The sequence below is a fragment of the Abramis brama genome (genome assembly GCF_963993115.1).
Source record: "Abramis brama genome assembly, chromosome: 14".
Classification (NCBI taxonomy): domain Eukaryota; kingdom Metazoa; phylum Chordata; class Actinopteri; order Cypriniformes; family Leuciscidae; genus Abramis; species Abramis brama.
In genome coordinates, this window is record NC_139976.1 from 30732595 (window position 1) to 30747009 (window position 14415).

Sequence of the window (14415 nt, forward strand, 5' to 3'; positions counted from 1 at the left end):
AAGTTTAACATTTCTTGCATTATAAGCGCTAAACAATAAGTGTTAATGTCAGGTATAAAAACTAGGTACTGCAAACACTTATAGATAACAGATGGCATGGAGCACTTACTGAGCTTGAAAAGGAGGCCAGCTGCTCACATTTGTCTCTGCATCCCACCAGCCCCTGCACATCATCTCTGATGCGCTCCAAAGCCTCCTCTAGCCTCCTCACCTCTGCCAGCAAAGCCTCACTGGAGCCGCTTTCATCCTCCTCGCTGAAGAGAAACAGACATGCTTTACATTACAACATCCATTTACATGAAGTACCTGGAATATTACTTCAATCTGGTTTAATGTTTGAAAGACATCACTGTTGACTGTTTAAAGATAATAACCTGGGATCAGGGGTGGGCGCCTCAGCCTCAGGAATCTTTTGCAATGCGGGCTCTTGTTTTCTCTGCAGCTCCTAAATTGAACACATTAAATTGAAATCACCAGTTCTGCTGAATCTGTTGAATGTTGCTTATGGAATCAGAGGTCATTATATCATACTCAAAAAGCATGGGTACTGTGATGTGAAAGTTCAGAGTAACTTTGGGCCAGTGGTTTAGAGCCTTCCACAACCAAAACTAAATCCTGCAGCATGCTGATATAAACCACCTTGTGTGTTCCTGGTACAATTTGAATGTCACACCTCAGTTTTGCGTGCCAATGTCTGGAGCAGAGCCTCAGCTTCGGCGAGTCGAGTATTCTCTGACTGTTGCTCTTCTGCATGCTTTTCCTGACGCTGCAGACAGAAGCAAAACACATCAAATCAGGAACTAATTAATATGCTAAACAAGGACTTAAGCATTTTTCAATTAACTGAATTTAATCACAAAAAAAAGGCATTACATAACATATAACTGAAAATAAACATGTTAAGAATGGTGTTAAACTAAGAACAATGTAAAAGTTATGTCAGGATGTTAATCTCTAGTCGTCTCTGTGCTCTACACAGCTGGGAGTGAGTTTAGCTCACCCAAGTTACTCTTTTATCGTGAACTTCATAAACAGTTCACAAGTTTTGGGGTAGAAAAAAAAAAGTAAGTTCTTGAAGTCTTATACCATGTCCTAACCAGATGCAATTTGATAAGATTCCAGTGACAAGTGATTTCTCTGCAACTACGAGAAAAAAAAAAAAAAAAGCCAATCAGAAGAGTGTGTGGGCAGGCTCTATGCACGCACACGGCACTCGCAACGAAGTGGATAAGTACATAATCAAATTCATAAATATTACAGCATTTTAATATTAAAAATACTAATTGAGTTACTGAAACGATCTTTGTCATAGACCCAACTCAATGTGAACAAAAGTGTATTCTAATGGCTTCTGTGACTAACAGTATAGCAGACTACATGCATTAAAATATCAGTTGACACTATATCTCCCAATACTATGTCTTATGATATTTAAATGCTTAGTTGTGATCAAAACACGTTGTTACCCTCGATACAAACTACAGATGCAATGTAATGCAATGATGATTGAGAGATCATCATCATAAGCCTGATGTATCATTTGAACATGATTTTTCTAAAAATTATGTATTAAAAGCAAACCTTAGTTGCTTCACTCCAATAAGTGCTCATCTTGAAATATATCTAACAATATAAAAGTTCTTCTACAGATATTTAAGTAGATGTAACTTAAATATCTGTAAAGATTTCACCACAAAAAGAAAAGTGGAGGACATTTTTTACAATTATAATAAGGCCTTTTGCTGGCTAAAAAAAGTATGAACTATTAATCAGATGAAAGGTTTTAACGGGTTTTTCATCAACGTTTTGATCATGCTGATAATTTAGAGATCTTAGAAATGTGTATAAACATGAGGCAATAGGCCTTATGGGATTAAGCATGATGTCACCTGTTGCGTGTTCTTGGCCTCTTTCTGCACTTCTCCCTTCAGCAGGCTGAATCTCTCCTCCAGCAGGTCTCCTATCCACTGGCCCAGGCTCTCTCTGTCTGTGTGTCTGTGAAGCTCTGACCGCAGCGTGTTATAGAGACTGAGCACTTCAGTGTGCTGCTCTTCCTGCCTGAGCAAACCCCCTGCCACTCGATCCCACAGCTGAGACAAGCTCTCCTCCAAATGCTTCATCCTCTCTGCCTCCACTGACAGCACAGATGGCCTCTGGGAGGAGCGAGACATGATAGGGTAAGATGCCCAGCTTAAGAACAATGTCCTTATACTTTTACATGGTAACATATTTAGATCTACGTTTTGCATCAACCAGAACATTAAATGAAATAAATAAAACATTTGCTCATTTACTTGCCAACAAAATTACTAAAACTGGTCATATTGCCCTACTACTGTGATGAGATGGACCGCTACCTGAGGCGAGAAGACCCCCTGGCTCAACTTTTACACTTTTGATATTCTAATTTATATTTTTTTTAACGTGTCATTAAATGTTCAAGAGCCCCTGTGGTGGATATCATGTGTTTAATGTTGATTATATGCCTATGTGGTGGTTTTTTAAATATGCTTTAAGACAAACCATGTGCAAATTCATCAGCCAACACCATTGCTGAGTATTTTCTCCTTAAAACTGCAGTTTACCAAAGACAGTCTCAAAAACACGGTTTGAAATCGCACGCTCTCAACTTCAAAAACATGTTGTAACCAATCACATCTCAAACGCAGGCGGGCTTTAGCATATTACTATGCTGCGAAGTAATCCTTTGCATAAAGTTCATGAAAATCCAAACTGACCTTATCAACTTAAATACAAAAAAATAAATAGTTATATTTCTCTAGCCATTTATAAATTGGGCACATATCACAGGGTTTCTGCACACTTTTTAAAGTCAAATTTAAGGCTTTTAAGACTTTTTTTAAGACCCGAAGAAATCAAAATGAATACCATGCATTAGGGGTGTGCAATATTGAAAAAATATGTCTCCATACTTTCAGTTTTGTTGATAATGATTAGATAATATTTTACTGATTGTGTTTCTGTGCTTGGTGCCATGGCTGGTTTAGGCCTGTTGTTGACAGCTGACTGACGAAGATATTCATATTTTTCATATTCTATGCAGTGGTCAGTTCACAGCAGTGACAGAAGTTAACATTTTTTATTAAGGGGTAATATTCGCCATCTTAAATTGATTTCCAGGGGCATTTTCACCTATATATGGACATTTGTAGATGTATGCATCACCTTTTATGTCAAATTCTAACATTAAAATTAAATTCTATTAGAATAATTACACAATACCACGGTTACCAGTCAAATTAAATCAATAAATCAAAATCCATCTTTGCAGTGCAGAGGTGAGACAGAAGTGGCATCAGATCTGGCATTAATATATTTACATTGCATTTACAATTGCATAAATAAAGCTATGAGATTGTTAAATATGAACTAATTTCTAATTTAACGTTCTAATTAAAGGGTACTTTAAATGTGAAACTAAAACTGACAGTAGGTGGCAGCAAGTCACTGTCGTAATAAGTGAGTTGAGGGAGTCATTCATTCAACCGATTTGTTCAAACGACTGATTCATTCGGGAAAGAAGCAAGTGATTGTTCATTGAATCATTAAATTGATTCGTTCAAAACGCGGATTCCATTCAAAAAATCATCGCTGTCTGTTGCATTGAGACTGCTATGGCTTCATTTTGAAATTCTCGTCTGCGAAATAAAGGAAAAACAAACAATATTGACAATATTGTTTATAAATGTATCTCACAATGTTAATTTATTGTTAATTTAACTGTTATATAAAATAAATGTCACATTTGCAATTGTGCACGGTAAAACGGAACTCTTGCTGATGTGATATTGTAGGCCTATGATAACAACATAATATGATATAATAAATATAAGACAAAAACTCATTTGTGGGCGCCAGTGGCGGCTCCAGAGATTTTCTGTTGCAGGTGCTATGGGGATGCTCAACACTTAAAGGTGCCCTAGAATGTGAAATTGAATTTATCCTGGCATAGTTAAATAACAAGAGTTCAGTACATGGACATGACATACAGTGAGTCTCAAACACCATAGTTTTCTCTTTCTTATTTAAATCTCGTTTTTGAAAAACACCCCTGATAAACAGGCGAATCTCCACATAACACCGACTGTGACGCAACAGTCGGGATCATTAATATGTACGCATCTAAAAATTTGCATATGCCAGCCCATGCTCAGTGCCAGGCAGAACTGCGCAGCCGAATCATCAGAAGTTCTGCAGGTGAATAAACAAGCGAGGATCATAGGGAAAATGGCAGATCTATCTATAATCTATCTATAATCGGATACCGCTACAGTTTAATTCGAAGTTGTTAGTTGCTCTGCCCATTTCACCACGGACTGTTTTTCTAACCTGGAACAATATCAAGCAGCCAGGCTTCTCTCAGCGTCTCATACTGACGAAGGGGGCAATTTCAACTAACGTTATATTCCCGCAAGCGGTAAGTAGTGATTTTATTAACGATAATTTACACTGTGTTATCTAGATCCAGCGCGATATTGTTTTTTCCTCGAGAGACATCGTGGCTTGCAAACGAGCGAACGAAGCATGGCAGCTGCTCAGTGTTTGGATGTACAAATGAACACAAAAATATTTTTTAGCTCCTTCATCCGAGCCTCTGGAGAACCAGTGGGTTATGTGAATTTCTGATGTGTAATTGTTCAAGTTCAGACACATAATCTTCCTCTCAAAGTCGTTCAACACTGTTTATGCATCAGTAAATCGCGTTGCAGTGATAAGATCTTCATTCACGCGATCAACAGGCTGTCATCTGCTCAATGGTCATCACTGCAACCTTTTATGTGATGGGAATAGATCTAAATACTTAAAAAACTTCTCATGATTCGTTAATCTCGATAGCTGTAATAGTAAAAACGTATAAAAGCTGTAATAGTAAAAGTTTTCCAGATAGCTCTACATGTAATGCCAGATATTTCATATGCAAGCATGTCAGCCGATCACAGCAGTGGGCAACAACACTGAAGTCTCACAGCAGACACGCCCCTTCAAACAGAGTGTTCAAATCAGGGGATGAAATCAGGCTAGGAAATATGCCTTTTATTTCTAAATTATAACAAATTTTGATCTAAAAAACATACTAACATTATAAGGGCACCCCAGAAAACATTATAAAATAATAAAATAATCCATTCTACGGCACCTTTAAGAGAAGGTGCTTTGAATTTTGGGGCGTTTCATTATGGAGGTCGCATCGGACCACCATAATGAAACGCCATCATGAACAACACCATAATGAAAGTATACACATGCGTACATGCCCACATTAACTATACTCGTTCTGCGACTATAAGTATATATATACTGTATATATATATGTAAAAGTATTCAAGGGCTATAGACAGGGACGCAACTACCAAGTGTCAGAGGGGTATGCAGCAACATTTTTGGCAATCATCAGTCTGGTGCACTTTGAGAGTTAAAAATTAAAAGCTCCAACCCATATTCAGTGTGCAAATTAAACAAAGAAAAATATAATAATTAATTTTGTACTAATTTCTATACTTGAAAGAGTATATTTCTATACTTCACATTAAAGATGTGATTGGGTCAGCCCAGTGTCAATCAAGAAAAGAACCAATGGGCCGCTGATCTACGTGTTTCATGGGGTGTCAGAAAAAAAAAACTAACGCTGACTTTTTTTAACCAATGCATTACACCGGCACTAACCCATGCGCCGCCAATTAAGCAAAACAAAACGAATGGGCCGCCGATGTACGAGTTTTATGGGCCGTTAAGACAAAAAAAAAAGAAAAAAAGTATGAGATGTATCGGCCCAAAAAGCACGTCGGCCCACCGGGAATCTCCCGGATGGCCAGTAGTCTACATGCCTGGACGTCACACTTTAAATCCTACCTGTTGCCTTTCACCATCCACTTATTTACAGTAGCTGCTGTCGCATCAATTGACATGCCATCTCCTTTTCCCTCTTTCTCTTTCTAGTCCCCGACAGCTTTTTTTGCTTTCTCCATCTTTTTCGACGACAACTCACTAACGTTACTCGTTCCTGCTCGCTCAGCGCTCACGGCGACCGCGAACGCGCCCGCCCCCGCCAGCGCGCGTCCGCTCGCGATTTTTAAATTATTATTTAATTCCTGTTTTTAACAACATGAAAAAGACTATTCAAACATGACATTAAAATATAAATATAAAAAAATTACAGACATTTCTTGGGGGTGCTGGGCAGGTGCTATGGCTATTATAGGGGGATCTACAGCACCACCTGGCTCCTCCCTGGCGCCACCACTGGTGGGCGCTAGTAGTAGTAGGCTAAATTACACTGTTGAAGATGTAATTAGTAGCTAGTAATTACATTATTTTTTTTAGAGATGTACCCAACACTGTGCATAAAGTATGTTAGGAGATTAATGTTTTAAATATAAACAGTTTTAATGTACAAATATTAATTGATTGAAAATATAATATAATATTATAATATTAATATTAATTTAAAATATAATAGGCTTAAACCAGGGAACATTTATTTCGACTATCTCAGTTTAATATTCAGTGAGGGGAAGGAGTGTTTGGGAAACAGTCAGTATTTCATTTGATGCCAGTAGTGTGAATGTGTGTGTTTGAACTGTCTGAGCAGCTCCAGATGCAGCAGAGTTCTAACTGTGGTGACATCATATTGAGAATGCGTCATGGCAACTCTAAACGACAACTCTGACTCTGGTCTACTGTTGGTGTGTTAGGAGTAAATCGATTGAAAGACTTGAGACTTTCTGCAGATATTGAATTCTTTTAGCATTCGGTGTCCATAATGGCGCTGTTTAACAGTATATTTAGTAAATTGTTTGGGTGTTTTGCTCACTTTTCACGCAGAAGGGAGACACCTCAGAGAGCACAGCAGTATGCAGTGCAAGAATTAGCGGCTGGATATAGAGAAGCTGGAGAAAAAAAAAGGAAGGTGAGAAAAAGGAGGAAACAGAAGATTATAGGGCCAACGCCACTTCTTGTGGAGGTCAAACCTCTGCATTCTACAGTCAGATCTTCCTTCTTAAAGCCAATAGAGGGAGAACTCCCAAAGCTTCCAAGTGTCTCCGGACACCTCGCTCTACCAGGCACTCGCCTCAAACCCCTGCCGCCAGTGATAAAACCAGCCGTGCATCCTGAACCAGTTCCAGCACCTGAGGATGAGTTATCCCTGCCATCTTCTCCGCTTCAAGTGGATCCTCCCAAACCGTCGGCGGCTCCTTCATGTCCAGAGGAAGTTGTTTCCTTCCGACGCTCTTCATCCCAGATGCGTCCTGCGAAACCACAGATGCATCCATTGGCGGTTCCTCCACGTCCCACTCCAGCACCTGATGAACTGTTTTCCATCCGACGCTCTTCATCCCAAATGCGTCCTGCAAAACCACAGATGGTTCCATTGGCGGTTCCTCCACGTCCCACTCCAGCACCTGATGAACTGTTTTCCATCCGACGCTCTTCATCCCAAATGCGTCCTGCAAAACCACAGATGCATCCATTGGCGGTTCCTCCACGTCCCACTCCAGCACCTGATGAACTGTTTTCCATCCGACGCTCTTCATCCCAAATGCGTCCTGCAAAACCACAGATGGTTCCATTGGCGGTTCCTCCACGTCCCACTCCAGCACCTGATGAACTGTTTTCCATCCGACGCTCTTCATCCCAGATGCGTCCTCCCAAAGGACTTCCTCCGAGCCCCACTCCTGCACCTGATGAAGTCGTTGCTCTGCGACGTCCTCCCAGCCGGAAGCCTCAGCCGTTCATTTCCCCGTTTGAGCCACTTCCACAACTCATGTTGGTTGACATCGAGGATGAGGAGAACGAGCATGTGGAGGACAGAGAGAAGACCATCAGTGACTTACTCGAGACTGAACGCTCCCAAACGCCAGAGGCTGAAATGAGAGCAAGAAAGATGTTTGCCTGGTTGGAGAAGGACAGCGAGGTGCAGGAGGAAGCGTGGGCGAGCGAAGTGGAGGAGATCCAGGGATTTGAGGAAGAGGAAGGTGACCCCAGTGAAATGGGAGACTCCAAGGCCATGCAAGGCCATTCGGATGAGGCGTCTCAGATCGATGAGCACATGATGAGGCTCTTCTGTGTAGCCTCTCCTGACGGCCCCAAGACTGAGACCCAGCACAAGGCGACCGTCCAGAAAATGTGCAAAAGGAAAGTGCCACTTTTTCTGTTCACCTGGGCAGAGGAGAAGGCCAAGAAACAGGAGGAGAAGAAAAAAATCAAAGAGAAGGAGCAAAGAGAAAAAGAGTTGCTGCTTGAGCGCTACACGAACGATCCGAGACTGAAGCACTTGTGGATCAACAAGCACAACCGCAACTACAACTCCTCCTAATGCAGATCATCGTCCCTCCTCACCTTTAACCTGTGTAAATAAAAAAGTTTGCAAACTAAAAGTTTAAAGATCCATGACTCCTCCTGACTATGAAAACATAAAACACGTGTAATATGAAGTGAATCAATTTGAACTAATTAAAAAAAAAAATAATAATAATTTGTTAATCAAGTAAACCATAGTTGCTTCAATCCAGTTAATCTCCATCTTGAAATAATATCAAATGTATTCTTATAAAAGTCAGTAAAAAAAAAAGATTTCACTGCAAAAAGCCACAACATAAAGATGGACATCTTTACAGTTATTCCAAAAGGCCTTTTACTTGCTTATAAAAATAAAAGACAACAGAAGGCATTTAGTAGATTGTATTCAACAAGTTTTTCAGCAGTTGATCATGCTGACAATTCAGAGGCCTTCAGATATTCTGATTTCAAATATGATGCAATAGACTTTATAGGGTTAACTAACAAATTACATTAATAATTATAATTTTTTTGCCAGCATTTTGGGAATAAATTTAGTGGAGGATGAAGGGAGTTGAAGGATGATTTTAATGTTTCATTTATGACGTGGAACATCATATTAGAAAGTCTCAGTCTAGTGCATAACTCTTAATGCATGTCTACTGTTTAGAGCACTTGACCTTTTTAAACTAAAGATTGGTTAAATAATACAGATGCTAGACATAATTAATCATAATTAATTCTTTCTTTTGTTGATCAGACGGCAGTGAAGTTTGCCACAAAAAAAAAAAAAAGTAGGCTGCCAAGTAGAAACAGACTTACTTCATCAGCACTAAGTAACGGTAGGCTGTTCTCTATTTTTCCTCTGTCAAAAATTACTGCTCCACCTTATCCACAATAATAAATGCACCCAATCCTTTTTAAAATAATAAAAAATATAATTTTATTTGAAAAGCCAACCTATAAAAATCACATGGCAATTACAAAATCCTTTGCATAAAGATCATGAAAATCCAAACTGACCTTATCAACTTAAATACAAAAAAATAAATAGCTATATTTCTCTAGCCATTTATAAATTGGGCACATATCAGCTGGCAAAAAAACAGGGTCAGATCCCAGTCTGCACACACACACACACACACACACACACACATATCCCGATGTGTGCTCTTGATGGACTGGAGCGGATCTACGTCTCACATGCATCTAACCAGGAACAGTCCCAGATCAATTATAAACATTATCAAAACGTTCATGCCTTGCACGATCAGAAGTAGGCCTAACTGTAATTAAATTAATGCCTGATTCAATTCCATGAAATGCTGTATAGACATCTATAGGCTATAAAACAACAGATTTAACATACAAACATTTACATCTTATGTTAAAATGTTATGTAACCTTCTACCTTTAAATACTTTTGTAACCCGCGTCTCAGGTTAGTGTAACCGATAACTAATTTAAGTAGCTATTAATTAAAGCTGGCTAGAAGCTCTAGGTACGACTACAGATCCAGAAATAGTAAAAAGGTCAGCTGAGAATAGACAACACAAAACAGGTAAATTTGAGAAATGTATTATACAAAATTAAAGACAGTTATTTACATTCCCTGCCTACCTAAGCCGGCTTCCTGAGTGCACAGCGCACAATAAACCCAAAATAAATAACTTCAAATAAAGAAAGAGTCCATGAAAGTTCTTGGTGTGTGTGTGTTTCTTGCAGTATGTATGTTCTTTTCACTACCCGGGTAGGTTTACGTGTGTTCTTATCTGTGTTTCAAATGAAGGCACAGGATGATGATGGTTCCAAAGATGCCACGGCTGGCCACACCAGGCTCTTGGTCCGTTCACTTCTGCGGTTGGCTCGCCACTGACCACCAGGGTCAGATTCAGATGGTCTATCCCTTTCTAAAACCAATCTATACATACAGTACAGAATGCATTAGTTACTATTGCCTCATTTCTGTTCAAATCTAATCAACTTTTCTCCATTCAAATGTCAAATCAAATATAACCAATTGTAAAGGATATAAATACTCTAATCATTATGTAAATGAATAGGTACACATCACACCACATAACATAAGTCAGTTCCAATGAACAACAATCAATCATGTACTTCCATCTCACAGTATAGAAATAAAATCATGAGATTTCTGAAACCAGATATTTATGTTTTTAACCTTTTAAATCTATTTATGCATCTTAACATTTTAAACATCACATTTTAATAAATTTATTCTTTTTAACAGTTAAGATGAACTTCTGCTCCTCATATACATATCAAACATGTATATTTGCAATTAAATCACCCTTATTTTACATATGAAAACAAGAGAATAAATACTCCCTCAATCAAATGGCGTAAGTCAACAAAACAGGGTATAAAGGCACCTTTAGTGGTGTGAATACTATCAATGATCTGCTACGGGGTGACTAGCTTATCTGAGCTAGCAAAACAAACCAAAACAAAACAAATTCACATTTAAATGTTAATGATTAGCACGCTGCACTATGAGCATCTCAAACAACATAAAACAATCTTAATCTGTGTCTATATGGTATCAAACAGCAAGAATCAGGTTCACAACTCCGATTGGTTTTAAAAGAACGGTATTTCGCGCCATAATGGAGCTAGCACAATCAGCATAACACTCGAATTAGTATTAGCATCCTTACCGGAGGTATCTTGAGAAGCTCGCTGTGCCTTAACTCTCTCTCTCACAGCTTTCAACCTAATGGACACACAATATTTCAATATTTGGTACGAGATTTTTCTTCGAATTTCTATCCTTCAGAGGATATTTTTCATACCAATCCTTGTTACTTTCTGGCAACGTCTCCACCGGAGGAAAGGTGTATTGTTTTTTATTAAAAAATTCGCTGGGGGTGTATGCGCCACCCTCTGGCAGAATAGAGGGTTGCACTCCAGTAACCTTGTGCGGGTTACACACTCCCCTCCAAACTTATGCACGTCCCTGTGCATGGCAATGTTCAAACGGTTATCACCGGAGGGGACAGAACAGGGGGATGAGCTGACGCATCACTCTCACTCATGATGTCGTTCCACACAGTAGTCAACCCTTGAAAGAGTGACTTCACCACTGTGACTAAGGGGGTTCCCAGTTCAGTGTAGTCCAGCCACCTAGGTGGCTGACGGTTTCTCTCAGATCTCCTGATCAGGTCATCAGTATCTACTTGTTCCTCCGTCTCCTTAATCTCCTCTTCTACTTCATTTTCAAGGACATTTGTCTCATCACATTCTGGCATGTCGGAGAGGACTGGAAGTTGGTCAGGATAATCCTCATCTGAGCCTTTCACAAGGTCGTCATTGCCAGGTGTCTCTCTTTTCAAAGGTTCATTCCCAGGTAGATCTTTTATTTCCACAGGTTCATTTCCAGGTAAATTCAGGTTCAGTGTTACTTGGTTGACTGGAGTAACATCAGGTAGGCTATTCGGATTAGCTGGAGCATCATCAGTCACATTGTCATATTCTCTTTAGAATGGCTTGGACCATGGTGTCTTGGAACATCTCGCGAGACAATATATCTGGTTACCTCTGGAACTGGTTCTTTTTGGGACCAGGTAACAGGACTGATATCATCCTCATCTGAGGACTGATCAACTTCTCTTGGATCACTTCGAATGGTCTGCCGTGTCTTGTGGCGCTCGAGTGGTTTGGGTTGTTCTTCTGGTGTTACATGGAGGAACCCACATGGGAGCAAGAGGTCTCGATGCAGCGTGCACCAGGGGCCTTCTCCGGTTTCTGGTTTTACCGTATAGACGGGGAGGTCTCCAGCTTTCCTCACAACCACCATGGACAGTGGACTCCCATTTATCAGCGAGCTTGTGCTTTCCACGAATACGTAAGTTCCTGACAAGCACTCTGTCTCCAATGTCCAGAACAGAAGGAGTCACACGCTTGTCAAACCTTGTTTTGTTCTTTTCAGCTACCTTGGCAGCACTCCTTGTAGCTATTTTGTAGCTCTCCTCGAGGTGAGACTTGAGGTGCTTTACGTACTGGGAGTGTGACTTCTGTTGCTCTTCTTTGACAGGTAAGACGAATGCAAGGTCGACCAGCAGGCGTGGCTGGCATCCAAACGTTCCACTGAGTTGCCTCTTGGGTGGTACGGAGTTGTTCGAATTTTACGTATGCCTGCAACTTCACAGAGTTGTTTGATTAGCCGCAAATCAAAATGAGGACCTTGGTCGCTGTGCAGTTTCTCTGGAATACCACAATGGATGATGAAATTGTCACAATAAGCACTTTGCAACCGTTTGAGCCTTTTGGTTTGGTGTTGGAATAGCCACTGCGTATTTTGTGAAGTTATCTGTGATCACGAGAATGTCCTTCGTGTTACTTCTGTCCGGTTCAATGGACAAGAAGTCCATGCAGACAAGTTCAAGTGGTCTTGTTGTCATGATGTTCACTAAAGGTGCTGCCCTCTCAGGTAAGGTTTTCCTGAGCAGACACCTGTTACACATCTTGACTTTCCTCTCAATGTCAGAGGCCATCCTCAGCCAGTAGAATCTGGCTCTGACCAAGTCCAGCGTGCGGTCTTTTCCCATATGACCCATGTTGTCATGCAGGCTCATTAAGAGCGTCTCACAAAGTTCTTCAGGTAAGACTAGCTGGTACTGTGTTTGGCCGCCTTCTTGGCGTGTTCTATAGAGCAGTGGTTCTCAAACCATTCTCCTGAAGGACCCCCAACACTGCACGTTTTCTTTGTCTCCCTAATCAAACACACCTGATTCAACTCATAAGCTCATTAACCCATGTGATAATGAGCTGATGAGTTGAATCAGGTGTGTTTGATTAGGGAGACAAAGAAAACGTGCAGTGTTGGGGGTCCTTCAGGACAGGTTTGAGAACCACTGCTATAGAGGATGCCGTTCCGCAGCTCAAGCCTGGTCAACTCTCTAAACAACAGAGGTAGGTCTGGAAGCAAAGCTCTCACAGCGGGCGGTGGTTTCTCGTCACACTCAATCTGGGAGATGACATGTTTAATGCACTGGTCAGCTCTCGGTTTGTCTCTGAGATCTGCCTCTGATAAGTGTGGGATGATGGGAAGCCCTCCAAGCTCATCTTCCTGCTCAAAGCTGTCAGGTACAGCATCTCCAGAGATGGCAAGGCTCTCGACGAGGGAGATATTTCCATCTCCGCCCCATTCCATCATTGGAACAATAAATAAGTTGTCTCTCACAGATGGCATGAACAACCCCCTGATCCACAGCATCAATGTTATCTGGATCTGATAGACGGTGTTGTGTGAACTAGCGGATCCTGTCCCACTCTTTTTGAGATGAGGGGTCGTCACGCAGGTCGCCATGGGGATGTTGCGATAGTGCGTCAGCATCTCCATTCTGCTTCCCGGGGCGGTACTGGAGCTTAAAGGAGAAGGTAGAGAGAGCAGCTAACCACCTGTAGCTGGTTGCATTGAGTTTGGCTGAGGTAAGTATGTAGGTAATGGGATTGCTGTCAGTGACTACTGTGAACTGATTGCCATAGAGGTAGTCACTGAACTTCTCTGTTACAGACCATTTCAGCGCTAAAAACTCAAGCTTGGAGCTGGATAACGGGACTCACTATGTGATAACCCTCTGCTTGCATAGGCGATGACACGCAGCTGTCCCTCCTGCTCCTGATATAAGGCCGCTCCGAGGCCGGAGGAACTTGCATCTGTGTGAAGGATGTAAGGGAGTGCAGGATTTGCGAAGGCCAGAACAGGGGATGTTTTCAACTTGCTGATGATCAGGCGGGCGGGAGTCCAACGGTTCAGAAATGGTTCTTTAGGGTGGTAGTATTGGCCACTCCTTTCCTTGGACTTTGGGTGCTTCCTTAAAGGGATACTCCACTGTGTTTTCATATTAAACTATGTTTTTCCCTTAACTAAGACGAGTTGATACATACCTCTCTCGTCTCAGTGCGTGCACTCAATCGCTTTGGCGCGCGGTGACACTTTGAAAGCACTTAGCTTAGCCCATTCATTCAATATGGGCCAAGCAGAGAAGCTACCAAACACCTCCACGTTTTCCCTATTTAAATACAGTTACTTGCGTAGTGTAACTCGACCTAGGACGGTAACACAAAACAAAACGTTGCGCTTTTCTAAGC

At 41.0% G+C, this 14415-nt stretch overlaps 1 protein-coding gene across 3 annotated transcripts in view; it reads right to left on the reverse strand.

The window, feature by feature from the left end:
• The window catches only part of LOC311095721 (uncharacterized protein), a 98956-nt gene that overhangs the window by 71534 nt on the left and 13007 nt on the right, over nt 1-14415 (reverse strand). For all 3 annotated transcript variants that reach the window (XR_014608893.1, XR_014608894.1, XM_084134402.1), the window contains exons 3-6: nt 1890-2153; nt 674-766; nt 375-445; nt 110-254 (exon numbers count right to left, since the gene is read on the reverse strand). Coding sequence is in view for 1 of the 3 variants with exons in the window: in XM_084134402.1 (XP_083990528.1) it covers nt 110-254; nt 375-445; nt 674-766; nt 1890-2153 (573 nt within the window). In the remaining 2 variants the exon portion in view is untranslated. The remainder of the gene's footprint in view (nt 1-109; nt 255-374; nt 446-673; nt 767-1889; nt 2154-14415) is intronic.